The following is a 21,688-nucleotide window of genomic DNA, read 5'->3' on the forward strand; positions in this document are numbered from 1 at the left end:
AGTTCAGTTTTATAGTTTTAATTGTCAAGGCAATAATTTTCACATTGACCTTGAGAGGGACACCTCAGTATGGCGCCAGCCAACCATAACAGCTTGTATTACTCACGTTTAAAAGAAATTCACATTCAGACTGGTCCAGTGGATCGAACCATGGCCCATGAAACAACAGGTAGCCTTGGATTGTGTAGTAAGAATTGTAGTCATACAATCAAAAATGTTAATAAATTATGGGATAAATAAGACACCAAATATTTTTAAGACTTTATTTACATAAAAAAATGGGAATTTATACAAGACAAAACAATAAACAAGGATTTATTTAAAAAACAGAGCATATTGTTTAATTATTTCAGTTCTGTTCACAATACACTTCCTTTCCCAGAACAAAAGTTACATTGATAAGGAATCTGTATTCACAACTTCAAAATATAAACTCTTCAGATGTCAAAAATGTAACATTCAATATCTCAGTGTTACATATTAAAATGAAACACCCACCCAGTTTACATTATTCTGTAAAAACTCTTTGCTTTTCTTTAGGAGTGGTTACATATTTACAAAGTTGCCTTCTAGGACGCCACACAGAACAAACCTGTCTGACATTTTCATTTCTAGTGACTACATGAGTAACACACCGATGCAAATGACATTGAGAACCGGATATCCCCAAAATAAGGAAAGCTTTAAGGGGCATCCAATGAGACTAACTCTTGGTGCCAGAGTGCAATGCTGCTATTTGCGAAGTTTACATTTCGAAAACAAGAGTTAAATGTCACCTTTGCAAATCAATTCACTGTGATCAGCCATCATCTTCCTTTTTTATCATTAAAGGAACTCCAACCAACCACTGCTGTAATACAGGAGACATATGTACAAGCTAGTGTTCACCATTAGTATCTTTCCCAAGATCATCAGCAACTGGCTAACTCATGCCAGGGAACGAAACACATCACCTGTAAATAAGCTAATTAGCCACACCCTGTACCACAAAAGTAAGGCAGACCACTATACAGGTCCTAATACCCTGGCAACAGTAGGTCCCTCACTGGAACTGCTAGGCACAGCTATCCACAAGAGATGCAAAAGAAAAACTGGCCTGAATCTAAGGTAAATGGTTGTGACTTAAGCAAACGCTTGGCCAGGTGCTTCACAAAGAGAGGAGTGATGTGAATCAGACAGAGATGTTAGAGTCTAAAAAGGTTTTTCCAATGTGGGTCTAAGAATTATGGATCCACCGTACATTTTCAGATTAAAGTTTGAATATAAAGAATTTCAGTGGAAAATCACTTATATATTCGTTGTTAGCTTGAAAATCTGTCAAGGGTCTGGCACTCCTGAACCAATGTTGTACATCCCTTATTCAGAGTATTTCTCTTCCTACCTCAAACATCTTGCCTCAATGCAAACTGAATGCCATGTAGTACCTCTTGGGACAGGGTGGAGCACTGGCACAGAGTATGTGGATATTGAGATGAAATAAACCGACCACAGTTGACTTTAACTTAGCTCTAATACCTAAAAGGAGTGTTCTGGGAAAGTCTGGAGATTCATCTCTAAATATACACTGTAGCAATTATGTAAAAAATTAAATGCATCAATCTACTTCCAACAGGCTGTTCTGCTGCTATGCAATCATCAGCCAATAAATCTGCTCAGGCACAGCAGCAGCGAAAGTCAGCCAATGGATTACTGGAGTACCAATGGCAGTCAGGCCTTCTTCTGTCCCTTAAAGGTTTGAAACGTGAAATCCCCCCTTTGTCATTCTGACACTGCAAGCTCTACATCAATATCCATATGTGGGGCACAGCTTACAGGTAAATTAGACCCATACTCTAGGTACAAGACATCACATGTACAGTGTTCTATTTCATGTCATGTGGGATCATGTGTAAAGTTAATTTCATCTGATATTATGTACCTTGCCTACAGTCCTGACTGAAACGGTTTAAAATCTACTTCCAGCCTCCAGAACATAATTTACCCCCACTGCAGATGAGGCAAACGCTTTCTGGACTAAGCTACATTTACAGGGAATTGCCACAGTTAAGAGTCTGGCAACCAAAAAGCCTCTTCACAGTATCATAAGTATGACTGAAAATCCTACAGCAATTTTCAATCATTTGCCCAGGACATGGATAGGCATCACTGAACTGCAGGGAAGTGTGAGACCATTACCCCTGATCAGTGTGTTATAGTAAGCAGTCCCCTCCCCCTCAGACTGCGCTAGTGGCCGCCCACACACTGCTCACCACGTCATCCATCGTACGTGGAGAAGGTAGGAGAGGAGCCATGAGGTGAATGAGGGAATCCTGTTGACTTACACTGTAGCCGCAGGCTTGCAGTGAGTGGCATCTGGCGGAGCCGAGAGTTGCCAGTGCCCCTCCTGGCTCCCTACCACTGCAGCTCAGTTGCTGTCCCTGGCCATCGCCATTGTATCTGACACGCCCAAGGAGGTGGGCAGGTCCAGGTGTATGGCAGGGTGGTTTGGAGGGAAGCAGCTTGGAGGAGAACTACAGGTGCTGGAGTTTGCCATTGCAACTTCTGGTTGTGGCTCTGGCTGCGGTTGTGGCGGTATTTGTAGGCTGTCGTGTCAGCCCTCTCAGCTACAGCAGCATTTCCACCTCAATGACGGAAGGCAGGGTGTTTCTGAAGAGTCCGGCAGGAGTCCTATTGACAGATGAGGGCATCTGAGGGTGAGAATTCATAATTGAGCTGCAGCCAAAGGGGGGACCCTTTTAGCAATCAAGCACACAAGCCTGCGAGTCACCAATGGGTGTCTCCTGTGATCACCAGCGGGTGCCTCCCGTGATCACCAGCACTGCGGGTAGCTAATAGATCCTACTTATACCACCTGCCGCTTGTTGCCATCTCCTGCAATCCCCTGCCACACACCATATGCCGCCCGCTATCATCTATGGTCGTGGCTTTTGTGTGTGGAGGAGGTGGCTGCAAGACCAGGGGGAGGAGGTAAGTGGACAAATGTTATTGCCATTGTTACTGCCATTTTTGGACTACTGTGGTGCTGTACTGTTGGTTGGTTCTTTTGGCTGGCTGGCATCGTTGCCAGGCTTATTAGCCATGTTTTGTCATTGTGGCCAGATACAACCATGGACAAATGCAAAGTAGCCCGGGCAAAAGACAGTTTTGTATATAATTCCCCAGCCGGCACAACCTTAGATTCCTTTCTTGTCTGGGCAATCAGCGTAGTCAACAAGGAGACTGAGCTGGCTGAAAGCTGCCTATTGCTTTAAGTGGAGGAAATGGGAGAAAGGCCAGTATGCACTGCTGGGAGCAATTACCATCACCTGATGCCCTTGAGGCTGCTCCTGAGTTCGCTTTCCCAAGTCAAACAATCAGTAGTATTCCTGAGGAGGCTGTAAGTCATGTTTCATCTGTGACGACGGATGGGCGGTCATGTATGAGATATGCATCATTCCAGAAGTGCTGGGTGATAACATCCTACATAGCACATTACCCAGATGTAAAAATTGGAGTTATGGCTCATCACGTGGATGAAATGCTTATTTTTGCACATATTGGGTCCCAAACAGATTAATCACCTGCCCGTGTCCCTGCTTAAATTCATCATTTCAAGTAATTTGTTAAAGGAATCAGATGCTAAATTGAAAGTGCCTGCTTCACCCTAACATTAATCTCAATGAAGAGAAACTACTCAAGAGGCAAGTCATCCACAGGAATCTCCAGCTTGCATGATTCAGGAAGAAGTTCTCAGCTTAATTCTGGACAATTTCAAAAGCATCAGTAGCCCTGGTTAGGCTCTCATCTTTTGCAGCATAGGGCTCACTTTTTATCCACCATCATTAGTAGTCACATTATAACATAGGACCGGTCGGTATAAAGTATGAGGTATGAGGACCTATATTCCAGAGGACTGACCTTCCAGGCTGACCTGTGTGTTCTACACATCACTACCAGGCAATGAAAATACTAAGAGAGAGAATGGCTGAAAAACCATGTTCTCTTTCAAGTGGCTGATCTAAATTAGCATATTCCACATTAGTTCCTTCAAGTAGCATAATCACTAAGCATGGTAGAATTCTTAATAGATGTACTTGGAACCAATTCATTTTCAGGATATTACCATACTGTACACGATTGGACTAGAAACAAAGGGTTAATCGCAACATTTTCTTTTGAAGAATTCCATTCTTCCATAAATGTAAGCGCAGTATGTTGACAATGGCCACAAGACCCTGCCAAACCTGGAGTCCAAACAGGATTTCACTAGGTTTGCAGGGCTTGATCTGATATGACCACGGGAATAGGTAGCCTTTCGGCTGGCTAAGCTATTTTTGATATATATATTTGTTTTTAAGAGTATTGCAAGAACTTTATGGAAACTCCACAAAAAACCTAAATAGTTATGAATAACAAAGGTTTAACCGAGGAGCTAACATCTCTATCTCTACAGGAGAATGCCACTTAACCTTCTGCTTAATGGAAAGGAATAGACTATTCACTCCAATACAGATTTCAAAGCTTATGTTTGAGTGTTTTAAAGACAGAGATAGGACTCTTATAGTGGTGTGCACAGCCTATGCCCAAATGTGGTACTCTTAAATGGGTGTTTTTACCTCCTCTCAGCAGGAATTATTCTTAAATGTGGATCAGAGACAAAATTATGTGAAACATCCACATGTAGAATTACCCCAAAGTGGACATTCATAAGTGCAAACAATAAATGACATAACATTTCAATCTAAATGATGCACCTCATATTGACTTATACATTTACAAATAAGCAACTAGTTATAAAATTATATTGCTTTAAGCAGTGTGAGTATGTACAAAGCCCTAAAATCAGGACACAGGAGAAGCTTATGCAGAATTAATGTAATCTCAAGTACAGCCCTAAAATTACTGTGTAATGCCATGTAACTATTGTACATGCATTACAATGTAACTACCTCTTTCTGTGCAGCACTGTATAAAGTATCACTTAATGTAAGTGTAACAGAACAAAATGTTCATTAGTTATGTATTCCTCTTCATTAAAACAGGTGCTACACAATGTTTTCACTATACAAATTCAGTAATTTTGTACTGAAAAAATTGATTACTGCTGCGTTATAATTACTTTAAATACCATGTTCAAGAAACTCTTAATGTCCTTTAAAGTGCTCTTTTGTCTGCATCCAGCAAATATTAGCTGGGCAATAGGGCTTTAATTCCAGCAGCATGTTTTAAAATATTCTGGACAGAAACATAGTTCACAGAAATAAGCAAAGGTAACACATGAAATACTTGTGTAAATGCATTTCAGGTGAATGCCTTGGTAAAGAACAGAATAAAGAACTACAGCACAAAGGATAAGAAGCACTGTTAATCTGCTTCTTTTCAGTGCACAGTAGACTTCTTTCTACACTGCTTATCCAACCAGCCATCAATTACTGCCAGAAATCTTTAGTCATCTTGCCAATGAGAAAGTACCTGCTCACATTATAGTGTATGTAAAAAGTTTAAATCAGCACTCTTTATTATTAGATACTAGGTGGCCAATTTATTTACAAAATAGGCACATTTATCAAATTAGGTGTGACTTGAAAATTTGGAACTGAGCAATGTTGCCAATGCTGATCTGCTTTGTAAAACCAGAAATGCAATCCAAACAGCTGACCAGATTGTGAAAACAGATGTTTACTGTGTGGATTTTCCATTTAAATGAGACAGTAATTTATAGGAACATATTTCAACATGACAAAAGATAGAGCTGAAGGTTACTCAATTTCTGTAAGGAGAGATAGCATCCTGAGTCTTACAAGTCGTGTCAAAAGCGGAAGGTATTAAAAGCTAAACTGCCATGGGGTTTCAACAAATTATTTTCAAACACCCCTGCAATACTTCACATCAAGATGCAAAAATAATGTTGACGTCCAATGTTTGTAATTGTTTCCCCTATCTCCACAATTAAAACATAAACACAAAAATCACAATTATAATAAAATGTTGATGCATAGCAAAACAGCAATGTTGTATACCATTTTAAAATGGAAGATTGGTTAAGTCAGAATAGCATGTCTTATCTGTTAAAGACACCTGTTGTGTACCACAGAATGGTACTGGTAAAGTGATACATAGATAAAGCCATAGTCTTATAATTATGTTAACAAATTAGCTGTTAATAAGAAGCAAACATGTAAAAATGTACTGCAGTAACTGTCATGACTAAGTTCTTTTCCAGCAGGTTTATTACTGCCAATCTCTTTATCAATTGTGTGTGGCCAAAAGAAAGTGAGTCACAAAGGTATGCATATTTGTAAATTTCTAATTTGTGTCCATTTAATCATTTGCCTTACAAAATATATGAAACAGTGATAAAAAGCCTCATAAAATGTCTTGAAAAAATAAAATAACAATGGGAAAATTCTGTGTCCAGTATAGAGTTGCAATTTACTTTCAGCACAAAATGGTTGTGACACAGTAATCAGACTAATTCAATTGCTATGTTTGCATGTGTAAGGTGGAATTAAATTTTAATGCGCATTTAAGACATGTAGTTATTCAAATCTGAGTACTCACTTTTTAATTGTATATACTTTGATGAAAATAAGAATTATACATATTACTGGCCAAAGGCAATGTGCCTCAAGCTAAATCGTTTAAATCTGAGAGGACTGTATGCTGGGGGAGCTCTGAACTAATAGATGAAAAGGAACATGTTCAATGAAATTACATGAAAACCTGTAAGGCTCTGCAACAGGCGATTAAGCATATATTTTAAAAGTGAACCAATACCAATTTGATTCACAAGAAACAGTTTTCTAATTATGTATTTTAGCCTTGTATTTCTAAAAATGTGTTCTATGTTAAAGTACTTTCTAATCACTGCAGAAATGTCATGTGATAAATTATTCAATTAAGGAAATGCTTGGTTATGAATTGTAAATTAAACAGTGGGCACGTTAAAGGCCAGGGACAGAGATCATTTTCACTTGTAGGAGGAACAAACAAAAATGGCTCAAAGGAAAGAGGTACATTGCTACCTATGTCAGTTAGTATGTATGTGGCTGAAGACTAAGGAATCAGAAAGCTGAAAAATGTAATTAATAGACAGAAACATTTGGTAAAAAAGAAATGGGTAGAACAATGCTAACAAAAGAAAAAAAAATCAATGTAAAAGTCAAATTGGAATTAGTGCACATAGACTTTGTAAGCAAGATCCCATCAATGTGCAGTTACATTACAATTACCCACAGTAAAGAAATGGTCATAGGGTTTGAGTTTTTTTTTACTTTAAAAAATATACACATTTTAAACTTCCTGATGGGACAAATGAATAGGAGACTATTTAAAATATAACTCGATAAATAAAACAAATTGCGTTCTGCTGAATATAAGCTGTATTAAGTGCCATGTTTCCTCCCAGCAGTATGAACTTTTAGTCATACGAAAGGAATCTCTGGCCACATGGGTGAAAATGAAAAATATTCTGATGTCACATCTAATTAGGCAGTTGCTGAAGTATTGGAATCACAATAGTTGAAGTAAGATGAAAAATGCATGCCAATCACCATGATTCTTTCCAACTATTTAAGTTTCATCAAGCAAAGAACCCTGGACCTCCTTCTGGAAACACAAAGTACATGTGGAGATGATTTTAATCCAGGGACAAAGATACTTTTACTAATTTTTCTTTATGCACAATAGAGCTTTCAGAAACAAAAAGACTGCAAAGGCAACAGATAAAAGTGCTTTCTGTGCAAGGCAGATAGTGATGACAGCGTCTTCTCACAGTTTAAAAAAAAAAAACTTGAAACAAATGTGAAGGCATTTATGTATAAAAATATGCATGTAACCTGTAACAAAAAATATAACACCCATGACCCAATTATTGCAAAACTGATAATGGAAATAATCCAATTTAGTTTCACTACCAAACTGTAAAGAAGAAAAGAGAGACATGAAAAATATTTTCCATCTGGCATGTAACTATGTTTCACTGTTGGATGCTGATAAAGTTATTTTTGTAAACTGGCTGAAAATTGTTTCAAACGCTTCATCTCTGTGGACCATGGCACCAAAAACAAGTGGCTGGAGAGAGAAAGAAAATAAACATAAATAATCCCATGAATCATTTTGTTTGAATGTTATTCATAACACGCACCAAAGCCTCACTAGTCATGTTACAACACATCTAGGATATCTAGCTGAAAACTGAAAAGAGTTAACATCACTAGTACATCGTTTAAGTATTAATTAATACATTCTGGTATAGAATCAGATAGCTTAAAAGGCGGCCATTAACTACCCTTGTCTGAGCACATTCAAAACCTTTAGAGGTAACCACAACAGGAGACACAAGAACAGAGTTTGGAGAAGGGAAGAGGAAGCTTTTTTGGGGATCAAGAGTAGCCATTTGGAACTCAGACTCAGCCAAGTCCCAAATATAAATGTAAAAAAAGAAAAGAGGGCAGGGTAAGAATACCCGGACTCCCTAACCCCTAAGTCCGCTCCCAGTGGGTGGGAGCAGGAAAACTGCTCCCTCTCGCTGGAAGCAGACTTTTCATCTGTTTTCCTGCCCGCTGTAAAGAGAGCAGATGGAAGGATTGTTTCTGCATGCAGGGAGCAGCATTTTCAGCTGCTCCATGCGAGCAGGAGCAATGCTGGCTCCCGCTGAAGGCAGGGAACCGGAACGGACCGTGGGGTCTTGAGGCTCCCCTCACGGTGCTAAAGTAGTGACTTGACCAGTTGACTCTTTCTAGTCATCTCTTATTGAAAGAGCTTGATGTTCACCCTATTAACCATTACAAGTATGCAAAATGCCTTAGAAACCCTGCCCGTTTGGCCCCGCCAGATATCTTACTAGTATGCAACTGCTTCCCACATTTTTCCACGATGATGGACAGCTTACAAAAAGGCTCCCACACCACACTTCACTCAGATTTTGGAGATGCGTTCTTAATGCAGAGGAACATGAGCACGTCTTCACAGAACAAAGAAGCACTTACTACATATAATTAAGAGGAAGTACCCTTTTTTGCTGGTGCTTCAACTCTTTCTAGTCTTCTCTACATGAGGATTGATTTTATTGCAGGTTTCTGTATGAAGAAACTCAAGGAACAATCACATTGCCGAAATTACAGAACCCTCATTTACCAACCTTAACACTTACCCATCCCTTAACACTTAATTCCTTATAATGACCAAATACTTATGACATTTAAAAGAAAACCTACCTGCTTAGTAATGTACCAAAAAAGGGGGCCTGCATGGTTATGGACTATGCAGTAAAGTGCTGCAGAGTAAAGATTACATTTTCCCAGACAGCCACCTTGTTAAACTGTATCAAGGTTTCAGAAGACAATGCCCTTGTGACTTGTTAAAGTTTTGTCTTATTTCCTCTAGAAGTAAGTGATGATGTGTAATGTGACAGCTTTGAACAACTTGTACTCGCTAATCATGAAAAGAATCAACACAATTAAAATTCTCAAAGCATGAATCACTAATCCTGTTGAATGTACAATAGTTGCAAAAGTGGTGCCCATTGATAGGAAAAATGATGCCCATTGTAATTATATTGAACCAGTGTTGACAAATGCAGACATTAACCCAAAAGCATTGCCATCTGTAAATTCATGGCCCTTGTTAAAAAAGAATGATTGTTTATTAGCTGCATTAAATACTCAAACGATCTTTGACAAGCTGGTCTTTTCTTTTTTTCCAGTTGAAGTTTTATAATTGTATAGTCAAGGTAACTGCATTACAACTCATCATGATCCTTCTCACAAAACGTAGAGGTTATATTTTTGTTAATAGCATTGATCTACATTTTCTCACACCATAGAGTGCACAGTTATGTCCTCATCTCTGGCATAAATGTATTATTGCGGTACAACCATTGTTAGAGACATTAAGGGGGTTATTCTAACTTTGGAGGAGTGTTAATCCGTCCCAAAAGTGACGGTAAAGTGACGGATATACCACCAGCCGTATTACGAGTTCCATAGGATATAATGGACTCGTAATACGGCTGGTGGTAAATCCGTCACTTTTCCGTCACTTTTGGGACGGATTAACACCTCCTCCAAAGTTAGAATAACCCCCTAAGTGTAGTCTCTTCAGTATATAGCAGAATCATGAAATCTGAAAAGCTTAATATATATATATATATATATATATATATATATATATATATATATATATATATATATATATATATATATATTTCACTGAAAAAAAACAAAGGTTACAGGGATGTTACAGTTAGGCTCACATTTCAGTTGTACAAAACCAAAGAACTTGAACAGTTATAGTTACCTGAGCTAACTATAACTTGCACTTCCATAATGCACTGATTATGACCTCACATATTACATCATCATGACATGATCAGTGACATCACTGATGACATCCCTGTTGACATCTCAAATTACATCACTGACAACATCACTGATAACATCATCCACAAACCCACTACCACACCCCTAATAACTCATACCCACACACCCACTGACATACCCATTCAAAGAGCCATACAGTCACACGCCTACCACTGAACTATACAGCCACTCACAGATGAACTTACCCATACAGCTACTAACACAAGCACTAACATATACATCCACTCATGTACCTACTCACTGACCAATACAACCACTGACACATCCATTCATACAGAAATATAGACACTTACACAGCCACTCACACACCCATACAGCCATTGACACATTGAATCAGTCTTCTATACAGCTACTCACACACCCAGTCACTCACCCATACAGTCACTCTTACAGCCACTCACTCACTTATACAGTTATTCACACATCCACTCTTACTCATACATATACTCACTCTCATATACGGTCAATATGATGAGCACATACTCCCCCTTGCAATCGGTCTCACTCATAGCGCACTCATGCAAGCAATCATCCACCCATACAACCACTTACACAAAAGTCACATTCATTCATGCACCCACACAGGTACTTGCCTTCCCTATCACTCACCCACACAGACACTTGTGTAACTGCTCAATCACTCAGTTAGCCACTTATGCAACCTCTCATTCGCCATTTGAAAACCCTGACTCACCCATACATCCACCTATTTACTCCCCCATTCACAATTACAGCCATTTACACACCCACCCACTCACGCACTCACCCACCCACACAGATATTCACACACCCACTTACTCATGTATACAGTTTCTCATACATCCACTCACTCTTCTAAACACCACTTACACACCCAGTCATTCCCACACAGGCACTGCCACAGAAACTTTCCTTAGTATACATGTTTAACAATCAATAACTTTTAGATATCACTCATAATCATCAGTGATGTCACGGACCATGTCAAGTGTGATGAAATATGTGACGTCATGAGCAGTGCAGTATGTGGTGCAAGTTATATTTAGCTCAAGCAACTACAACAGCTGAATTTCTTTTGTACGAATGAAATGTGAGCCTAACATTAACGTCCCTGTAACCTGTGGTTTTTTTCAGTGAATTTCAAAAGTTTTTTTCAATTCCATTTCCCTTTGGTTTTTTCAATACGTGTGTGTGTGTGTATGTATATATATATATATATATATATATATATATATATATATATATATATATATATATATACTTTTTTTCACTAAAATAAACAAAGGTTACAGGGATGTTATAGTTAGGTTCTGAATTTATTTGTACAGAACCATAGAAATTCAGCAGTTATAGTTGGAGTTCTTTCAAGTCCATAGCCTGTCTCGGTTAGTGGATGTGTGAGTGGAAGTGTGAGTGTATAAGGGGGTTTGAAAGTGGGTGTGTGAGTCTATGAGTGGGTCTGAGTAGGTGCATGAGTGTGAGTGGTGTTTGAGTGGGCACCTGAGCCGCAGAGTGTATATATGAGTGAATGTATTAGTGTATGAATGAGTGATTTTTTTAAATGTGCATAATCGCAAATATTTTGCGAATAATTCATGAAAAGTCTTGAATTTTCCAAAATATTGCATGCCGTGATGAAAGATTATATTAAACCTATAATATGTTGCTAAAACACACATATCACACCCCTGGGGTCAGGGTACCTTCACCCTGACCCCTTATGCCACTTACAAATTGAATTTTCACCCCAGGTGACCTTCTCCCGTGAAATAAAATGGCGGTCACAACTTTCTAGTCAGGTTGAGGACAGCCAATTGCAATGCTTCATTTCGCATGCGTTTTCGTGAAAATTCTCGAATATTTGCGAATAATTAATGAAATAATTATAAATATTTGTGGCAGGAGATTTACAAATGTATTTCTCCTTAAATATCTCCTAAGCTACTGAACAGATTTACATGAAATAATAAAAAGCACAGTCTGCGTACCAACAGCTAGCTTTCTTCTAAATTTGGTGTAATTCCGTCCAATGGTCCGGGCTTTAGACATGTTGACAGATCCTAGGGGAATTAACATGGGAAATGGAAAATTTGTAAGCCCCCTTCTTCTCAGCCCCGCTTGACGGATCACCCCGAAACTTCCAGTGTGCAAAAAGAATCCCCGTGCCACTTTTGGGGCAAAATTTCATGAAAATTCATCAAACTGTGCCAAAGATATAGGCAAGTCATAAAACGCTTTTTCTATGGAAACATGGTCCTAAATATATATATATATATATATACACACACGTATATTTGGAGAGATAGATCTAGGTACATACACACAGATGCACACTGTTGACAATACTGAAGCTTACAGCTAGACTGATGCATAAAGAAAAGCCAGACCTGAAGCTGACAATTCCCTGAACTAATACTTTACTAGTACTTGAGCAAAAACAATGTGATTCGTCACCCAAGCTACCAGAGCTGCAGCAGGAAATAACTAGTTCTTACTTTCATGTGTTTTATGTGTTGTGGTGAGCATGGGAAGGACATGAAGAGGGCGGGGCTCAGTGTACTGACATGTCATGTTAGTTTCTGGACAGCACAGAGTTGGCTATGTGCAGGGTCGAATCCGCCAGCCACTGGTGCTAGGCAGGGGTTTACTAGGAGTGGTCTTATAATGCAAGAGCGTATGTGTTAGCACGGAAAAAGACGTGTAGACATGCGTTGTGCAATACTAGTACTATTCGATGACGGTACTGAATTGCATCAGACCGTACTGTTGATGCTTCTCACTGAATACCTGAACATGAGGCCAATCTTGGCATAGCAATAATCCGAGGCAACCTTGTAGAAATACATGACAGGTTTGGTATTTCTATAACATTTTTTTTCCAGAAAATGTCCTTTCGTTTAAAGGACACCCTTAGGAGGTAGACAAGTAACACATGTGGATAAATAACGATGGCTTGCGATGAAGAGGTGATTTTACTGAAGGGGTAGCTCTTAGTCCTCCTATTCAGATTGTTTCCATATCATACATTTACCTCAAAAAGATTCTGCTGTGCAAGAGTGCACCAAGTAAGAAACTATATTTCCTGCAAATACATGTGTTTTAGGTGATTGAGCATAACCATCGTGTCTGTCACCTGGAGCGTTTAAGGTTTTTTTTTTTAAACATCATGCTGGATACTTTTCTGATTTTCGTAAAAAACATTATTTCCTTTAACAGACATTTTCTGAGTATACTTACTGGTGACACACAAGTGAAAACAAAAATGGCAAATAAAACATGTTATTGGAAGAAAAATGTGCTAACAAACCTCCACTCACACATATAATACGAGAGTTTAAAGGTAAAACTCCAAGCTAGAGGCATATAATAGTCTAACTTTTCCTCTTCAGATTAAGAAGAAAACACCTGGTTTCTCGATGAGTGATAAATGCGCTGCATAGAAGATTACCTGACTTCTCACCTGGTTCATATCTTTATTTCTAACTTGTACACATGAAGAAAATTCAAAGCATCAATACAACCATGATCTGGTGGGAGGGGCTCAGTGACATTCCTAAGGCTTTTCCTCTAATGAGTCATGTCCCCACCTCTTCCACCATAGTAAATAACATGGAATTTGACCTTTGGAGGAATATAGTAAGTAAGAGACTGCACTCTTATTATTACACTTGTACACTAGTTCCATGACCACCAGGTGGCAGTACAACAGAACCCATGCATTCAGTGAGAAAATGTGTATTCTGGTGCATGTACATCATGTGTGGTTAAGCTTATCTATGTAGTACGCATACGGCCATCAGTATGGCCTTGCACCCAGATGCATGGGCATAACTCAAGCCTCTGCTTTGTAGAGTGCACTCTAACCTTTCATATCCCCCTCAACACTTCAAGGGGCCTCCATTTAGCCTAGGGCAAATGAATATCTATGAGATATGGGAGACAAAGGGACCCTTCTTCACATGCTGCATGGGGGGGGGGGGGTCACTTTGCTTTACGCCACTGCCCATATGGAATATTTACTCCTTGCTCACTGTTTTGTTGGCTCCTGCTGTTAAAAGATGGTATCCTACAGATTGTGGCTTGAAGGAGAGGCCTCTGGAGCCCTCCACACTGCCCGAAGACTGTACAGGCACCTGGCCATGCACAGTCCCACACTTGCTGTGGACTGTGGCTTGCAGTATGCGTTCAGAAAAAGGTAGAGCTTGTGGCAGTGTGGCTAAGATCCTGCTCAAACACCTGACACCTGGCATGACTATAGCTAGATGGAGTGCCAGATCACTGTTATGCTTAACCCCAAGCATGCCTGGCTGAAACAGGCAACATCCCCCAGGCTTGGCAGGCTGTTGGCATCTGGTCTTTAAATTAAGATCTGTAATCTTTTGTTTCCAGCCAGGGTTCAGGTAGGTGGCCCAATCTGTTGCTCTAGATACTCTGGCTGCCTAACAGCTCCCATGTACCCATTCCACACTCCCCCCCCGTGCGTGCATGTGCGCAAACACACCCTATATTTCTCTCTCTCGCTCTCCCTGCCGGAAACTGTCCTTAGTTTCACATTAACTTTAATGTATGGCCTGGATTTAATTCTAAGGAAAAACAAATATCTGAGTAGCCTAGGCTGACAGAAGCAAACGATGAATGTGGTCTAAGTGGCAATAACGAAATGCCTGCATAGGTGAATATTGCCATAGCAGCCAGATAATTTAGTGTGAAGGGCTCAGTCATTCTCCAGGGTAAACAGCCAAGTTAAATCGTTAGATTTCCTGAGAGCTCTTCGGGAAGATCAAACACTTTGGGTATAAAAACTGCTACTTTTTACAAATATGCAATAATCTGAATACTGTATGTACAACTGCACACAAATGTGTCCCCTGAGAGATGTGCCTTTTCCCCGTCTACAGTTTTGCACATAATTGACGGGAAATGGAACTTCGTACGGATGGCCTCTTTTTTTGCTCATAGAATTTTTATTTTGTTTAAGATTTTAGAATACTCAAAACACACACATTGGTGTGAAGCAATAAAATTAAGTGCCTGGATAAAGAGTGGTTTGTTACAAAGAAATTATTAAAAGTGGTGGGTTGAAATGCTAATTGGACCTTGCAATGAAGATTTGTGAGCTTGCATTGTACTTGTGTAAAGTGAGGTGTGGATCTGGTTTCAACAGGGAACTTGAAGGGTGGAAAAGGGAGAGGTATAAAAAACATCCATTTGAAGTGGTGATCCAAGCATTTCTTTCTCTGCTACCACATGGTCCCCTCTGTTTGTAAACTTTATTGCAAAATAACTTCTGAAGCGAGGACAGGGCCTTCAAACTCCCTAGTGAGGTCCTATGGGGCTCTGCACACAAGAGAATCTGACTCGCTCCGTAATGGAGCAAATAGTCCTGTGGTGATTTGCTCGCCTCTGGCCTTCACTTTTGCACCAGAGACCTTCAGTTTTTTCATATATTACAGCACTTCCTGCTCTGGATCAAGCCTCAGCCTGACCTCAGGAATCCCAGACCTGTCTGCGGGGGGCACGGCCCTTCTGAGGGCAGCCTGCTCCTGGCTCTGGTGTCGGTGTGCAGGAACTTGTTCTGTCTAAGGCAAGTGGAGGCCTCCTTCCCTTAAGGGAATTTTTATATGTCCTGCTATGCACACAAAATGTGTGAGCTTTTCGTGGTTTAATGCGGCAACGCTGTTGACAATTTAAGTGCAATAGTGTTGAGTATATTAAATGCTCACTCCTTATCAGATATCACTTGGCCCATATGCTTCCATTCAGCCCCCCTCACCACCACCAAACTGAAACTTAACCTTCCACAATATTTATAAAATCTAAAAGCATAAAAAAAAAAACAGCAGGGTGTCTGTGTTGCAATTCCATTTGAGAAGTACACAAATAATAAGCCCCTACGGCAGTGCTAAACCCAGGAGGGGCACCCTGTGCGCCGAATTCCTTATTTTTCGATGCCTCAGGGACCTGGCCCATCTGGGGGATTAAAAAAAATAAGTGCGGGAGCCCACTCTTGTTTATATATATATATATAAAAAAAAATTGCCACAAACTCACGAATTTCCCAGCAAAAACGTTTTTAAAAAAAATGCTTTTTTGCTCTGGCAAAGTCCCAAGATGGCTGCCAATACTTCCTGGTTTAAGTGTTGGCGGCCAATCAGAGCTGTGCATTTTCCTGCCTGAGCTCTTTATTGTTCGGGAAGTCATCGCTGACAGAGATATACAAATTTGGATTTCTTTAAATTTCTCAAAAACAACTAAATGGATTTACACCAAATAAGGGAAAGTATCATCTGTGCACTGAAAGCTAGCTTTCTGCCAATTTTGCCGTAATTCCATCCTATAGTTCAAGCTGTAGTCGTGTCTAAAGGTCCAATCGGAATTAAAATGGGAAACGCAACTTTTTTGCTTCAACCCCCCTTTTTCTCTGCCCCCACTTGACAGTTCTCCCAGAAACATTCCCTGCACAACAAGAAACACTGGGGCAGTTTTGGGGGAAATATTCGTGAAGATTCATCAAAAGGGGCCAAAGATATAGGCAAGTCAAAAAGCGTTTTTTCTATGGAAACATGGTCCTAACTATAACTAGCTAGCGGCGACTGCCACTGGGTAATGGGTAGGTGTGTGTATATATGTATGGCTGGGACCATACCGATTTAAAAAAGAAAGAAAAAAAAAATAGGAGGAGCCATGTGCACCCCCCAGCCTTACCAAGTCCTGGAGATCCTATTCCCAGGGCCACATTTTTTTAAAGGGGATTTTTTTTTTTTTTTTTAAAGGTGGCGCCTGCCTGCTTGAACCTAATTAGGCGTGGGTGACCCCATCCCCAGGGTCTTGCTTTTATTACATTTTTTTAGGGTAGGGAGGCCATGCAGTGTCCCTCCCCAAGTCTCATAAAACTCCAGAAACCTCAATCTCTCAGGGCCTTGTTTCTTCTTTTTTTTTTTTACTAAGGGGATGTCTATGGTTTTGCGCGGGTAAAACGTCAAGCTAACTATAACGTCCCTATAACCTTTGTTTTTCACAGTGATTTATATAAATTTCAACAAAAATATATTTTATATATATATGTATCAATAGTAGACTTACAACTACATTGCGTGGTAAAGGGATATGCCGTTATCTTGCATGGTATTACAATACGTTGTAATGCTCAACTTGTTGTAATGTCCGCAGGGCAAAGCCCTGCATTGTTACGTCCGATATTCCTGTCTCTGCTGTGTGCTTCACTTTGCTTGTGTACATCTGCCTTTAAGTTATGGAGTAAATAAAGCACATAGAAAACCATGTTGCTTTTCTGCGAGTTGGGTAAATTAAAAATAAAATATTTCAACACTTAGCCACGGTTCCAAAAACTAAAGTTTACAGATGAAAGTGGTTAACACTTCAAGGACTATGCTAAAACATTCAGTGCGCGACACCTGTACTATAGAATCCTAGCATAATGTCCTACAAAAGATGTGCATCTCTCACCTTTTGCGTAGAGGGTGTTGAAACAGCTATGCCCATCCCCGATCCCGGCAAAACAGAGAGCACTTTATACTGAAAAGAAATAAACCACATTATTGTAAATAAAATAAACTGTATAAATTAATTTAGATTCAATAATTTGGCTTGCAATACAGAAGAAAAACGCGTGTTAAATTACAAGGAAAATATTAATGTCGTACATTTATTTTATTGTTTTTGTAGCGCATACAGTATGCATCAAAGTACTTTGAAGGGAAGGGCTTTACTGGGCCTGGGTAACAAAAGAATCAACAGGAAAAATAAATAGAGTAATAGAGGGAGTCTCTAAAGCCTGTTTTCCCAGGTAAAGCGAAGGCCAAAGCATAATCGAAGTCTTTTGGGATCCCTGTTAAGTTCTATGAGCCACGCTGGGGGCATACTCATCCAATTTATCTATAGTCACTGAGTGGAACATTAAGTGATGGACTAAATACTTTAAGTTAATAGACCACGTTTGACTCTCCCTTTTGGGGTGGGGTCAAGAACGTTTGCAAATCATTGGTTACTGTCCGTAGGGCCAAAGGGAACTATATAAACATGGTGTGGAATGCGCCCAAAAACAATCACCAGAAACTGACAATTATTGCATTACATTCAACACCTTTTCTCATTCTAAGTTAATATTTATAAGACGTATAGGTAGGGATGTATGTGTGCCTGAAGATCACAATACTACAGAACTGAAAAAGGTTGATACGGCGAAACAAAGCAAAAACATCAAGGGTTATATGTGCTGCCTTACAGAAGGAATGCGGCCTAGCAGTTTGTGTTTTGATTTCCTACTGGTGGTGGAGTCAAGTCTGGTTTACATATTATTGGTCATCGTTTTTAGTGGAATAGTAAGAAAAGTAACATATTGGACAGAAAACAAGTGCAAACTAACTACCAGTGTCACAACATTTTGTTCTACATCAGTTTCTTGACCATCAACATTCATCTCATAACAAGAGCCCATCTCTCCCTGTACTACCTGACTGGCAAACATGCGCCTGAAGTACAAGTTACTTACCTTCGGTAACAATATATCTGGTAGAGACACATTCTAGTTGCAGATTCCTTACCTTAGAATTTTCCCCCAGGCGTCAGACTGGATCCGGTGATTTATTCTTGGAGCAATATCCTTGCGCATCAATAGGTGGCATCGGCTGACTTAGCGGACATCGTTGTCACTATGATGACGTAGGGAGTAGTATATAGGCGCTCCCTCAGCACAGTGACGTCAGTGTCTTTTCACTGCTTTCCACGCCAAACAGCAGAGGCACAAAGAACATTGAGAAATTGGTGCGCCAGAGCTAAGGCCCTGAATGGGGAAGCCCTGTCTCTAGAAATCAGTTCATAAGTGGGGAGGATGGGTGAGTCGGTAAGGAATCTGCAACTAGAATATGTTTCCACCAGAGATATCATTACTGAAGGTAAGTAACTTGTACATCTGATAGGAACTTCTAGTTGCAGATTCCCTACCTTAGAATAGACACCCAAGAATGCCATCCTCGGAGGTGGGCTGCGAACCAAGATCATACTAGAAAGTCCTGCAGGACCAAACAACCAAGTAGCCATCCCAACAGACCTGACTGTACAGGCAGTAATGTTTAGTAAACGTGTGCAAGGATGCCCACGTAGCTGCCTGGCAGATATCCAGGACAGGAACTCAACATGCTAATGCAGTGGAAGCAGCAGCTGCTCTGGTGGAATGAGCACACAAGCCCTCGAGGTTGCTTCTGTGCCAAAGCGTAGCACATCTTGATGCAAAGTACCCATCGAGAGATGGTACGTTTTTGCACCACCTTCCCTTTCTTCACACCCACATATCCAACAGAGTTGGTCGTATACCTGGAAATCTTTAGTATGACTGAGATAGAACGCCAACGCTCTTTTTGGATCCAAGCAGTGGTGTCTCTCCTCTTCATGAGAAGGATGAGAAGGTGCGTAAAAAGCAGGCAAGGTGATGGACTGGCCTCCATGAAAAGGTGTAACAACTCAGGGAAGGAAGGAAGCCTTAGTGTGTAATACCCCTTTGTCAGGGTGCACAGACAAAAATGGGGGGGCTTAGAAGATAGAGCCTGAATCTCACTCACTCTGCAAGCGGAAGCGATGGCAACAAGAAAAACAGTTTTTAAAGTAAGGAGCCGTAAGGGACAATTGTGCATTGGCTCAAAGAGAGTACACATTAAATAAGATTGAGGTGCCACTGAGGCATGATAAATGGAGTTGGAGGAAACAAAAGGGAGAGACTCTTAAGGAATCGACTAATAATAGTAAACTTAAAGAGTGAAGGCTGATCAGGAAACCTAAGAAAGGCTGAAATAGCCGATAAATAAGCTTTAAGGGTGCCCAAAGCAGAGCCCTGCAGCGCTACAGAGAGAATGACCCTCAGAAAGAGGAGCAGAGAAGGGATCAACAGATTTGTTGGTACACCATTCCACAAATTTATGCCAAAGATAGGCATATACAGTTTTGGTTGAGGGATGCCTGGCTGCCAAGGTAAAATCACAGACTTAGGGTGGAAGGTCAAAAGCAGTCAACAGCCACCGCTCAATCTCCATGCACAAGGGCAGAGACTTTAACAGGTTTGCGTGGAGAAGCGTCCCCTGCTGCTGTGACAAAAGATCCTCCAGAAGGGGCAGTCTGGGTGGAGGATTGGTAGTCATGCTTAATAGCTCTGGATACCATACTCTCTGTGCCCAGTCCACAGCCACCATCGTTCTTGATCTTCTTGAGAACTCTAGACAGAAGTGGCATAGGTGGAAAGGCATAAAGGAGGATGAAAAAAGACTAAAAGAGTCTCCGAGCGGGTGTCGCCTTGGAAACACCAATGCACAATACAGCTGACATTGCGCATACTCTGGAGAGGCGAACAGATCTAACCAAGGCTCTCCCCACTGCTGAAAGAGACCATGTGCCACCTCCAGATGGAGAAGCCATTCGTGATCGGCCATGCATCAACAGCTGAGTTCATCTGCTCTGGCCGCCAGATGTTGAATCACCACGGTGATGTCCTGATGTGTAAGCCATGTCCAGAGGCGTAGCGCCTCCTGACAAAGGGTACAGGACCCTACTCCGCCCTGTTTGTTGCAGTACCACATGGCAGTAGTGTTGTCTGGGAACACTTGCACTACTTTACCTTTGAGAGAGGGAAGAAATGCTTTCAACGCAAGCCTGATCGCCTAGAGCTCCAGAAGATTGATATGGAGCCCAGACTCTGCCAGAGACCAGCGGCCTCTGATCTCCGCCTCACCCGTGTGGCCTCCCCATCCAAAAGTGACACGTCCGCCACTATTGATAGATCTGTTTGAGGAAGGGCAAGGGATCTGCCGTTGACCCAATGCAGATTCGAAAGCCACCAATGCAGGTCTTTCGCAGTCCCCCCCGAGATCTGAATCATGTCGGAGAGATTTCCCTGATGCTACACCCACTGAAATTTCAAGTCCCACTGCAGGGGCCACATACACCATCTGGCATGTGTCACTAGCAGGATGCAGGAGCCCATGAGGCCCAGCAGCCTCAGAGTCAGTCTTACCGAAACTCAAGATAGAAGCTGAAAGATCGGAATCATAGGCTGAATATCCTGGATTTGCTTTTCGGGAGGATACGCCCAAAACTGCACTATGTCCAGAACTGCTCCGATGAAAGATAGCGTCAGAAGGATTCAGGTGTGACTTTGGCACGTTTATAGTGAACCCCAGCGTGTGCAGGAGGTTCACCATAACCTGAAGGTGGGAGATGACTTTCTGGGGCGAGTCCACCTTCAACAGCCAGTCGTCGAGATAGGGGAGGGACTGAAAACCCCAACCTGTACAGATGAGCTGCAACCACCGCCATCACTTTCATGAACACCCGATGGGCAC

The 21,688-nt window shown here is 40.9% G+C and overlaps 1 protein-coding gene across 1 annotated transcript in view; it reads right to left on the bottom strand.

The window, feature by feature from the left end:
• Positions 1 to 247: 247 nt before the first annotated feature.
• GRAMD4 (GRAM domain containing 4) overlaps positions 248 to 21,688 on the bottom strand; it is a 479,241-nt gene continuing 457,800 nt past the window's right edge. The window contains exons 18-19 of the mRNA XM_069229727.1: positions 17,808 to 17,876; positions 248 to 8,052 (exon numbers count right to left, since the gene is read on the bottom strand). Of these exons, the coding sequence (XP_069085828.1) occupies positions 7,951 to 8,052; positions 17,808 to 17,876 (171 nt within the window). The 3' untranslated portion in view covers positions 248 to 7,950. The remainder of the gene's footprint in view (positions 8,053 to 17,807; positions 17,877 to 21,688) is intronic.

This window comes from Pleurodeles waltl, chromosome 4_1 (genome assembly GCF_031143425.1).
Source record: "Pleurodeles waltl isolate 20211129_DDA chromosome 4_1, aPleWal1.hap1.20221129, whole genome shotgun sequence".
In the NCBI taxonomy this organism is placed as follows: domain Eukaryota; kingdom Metazoa; phylum Chordata; class Amphibia; order Caudata; family Salamandridae; genus Pleurodeles; species Pleurodeles waltl.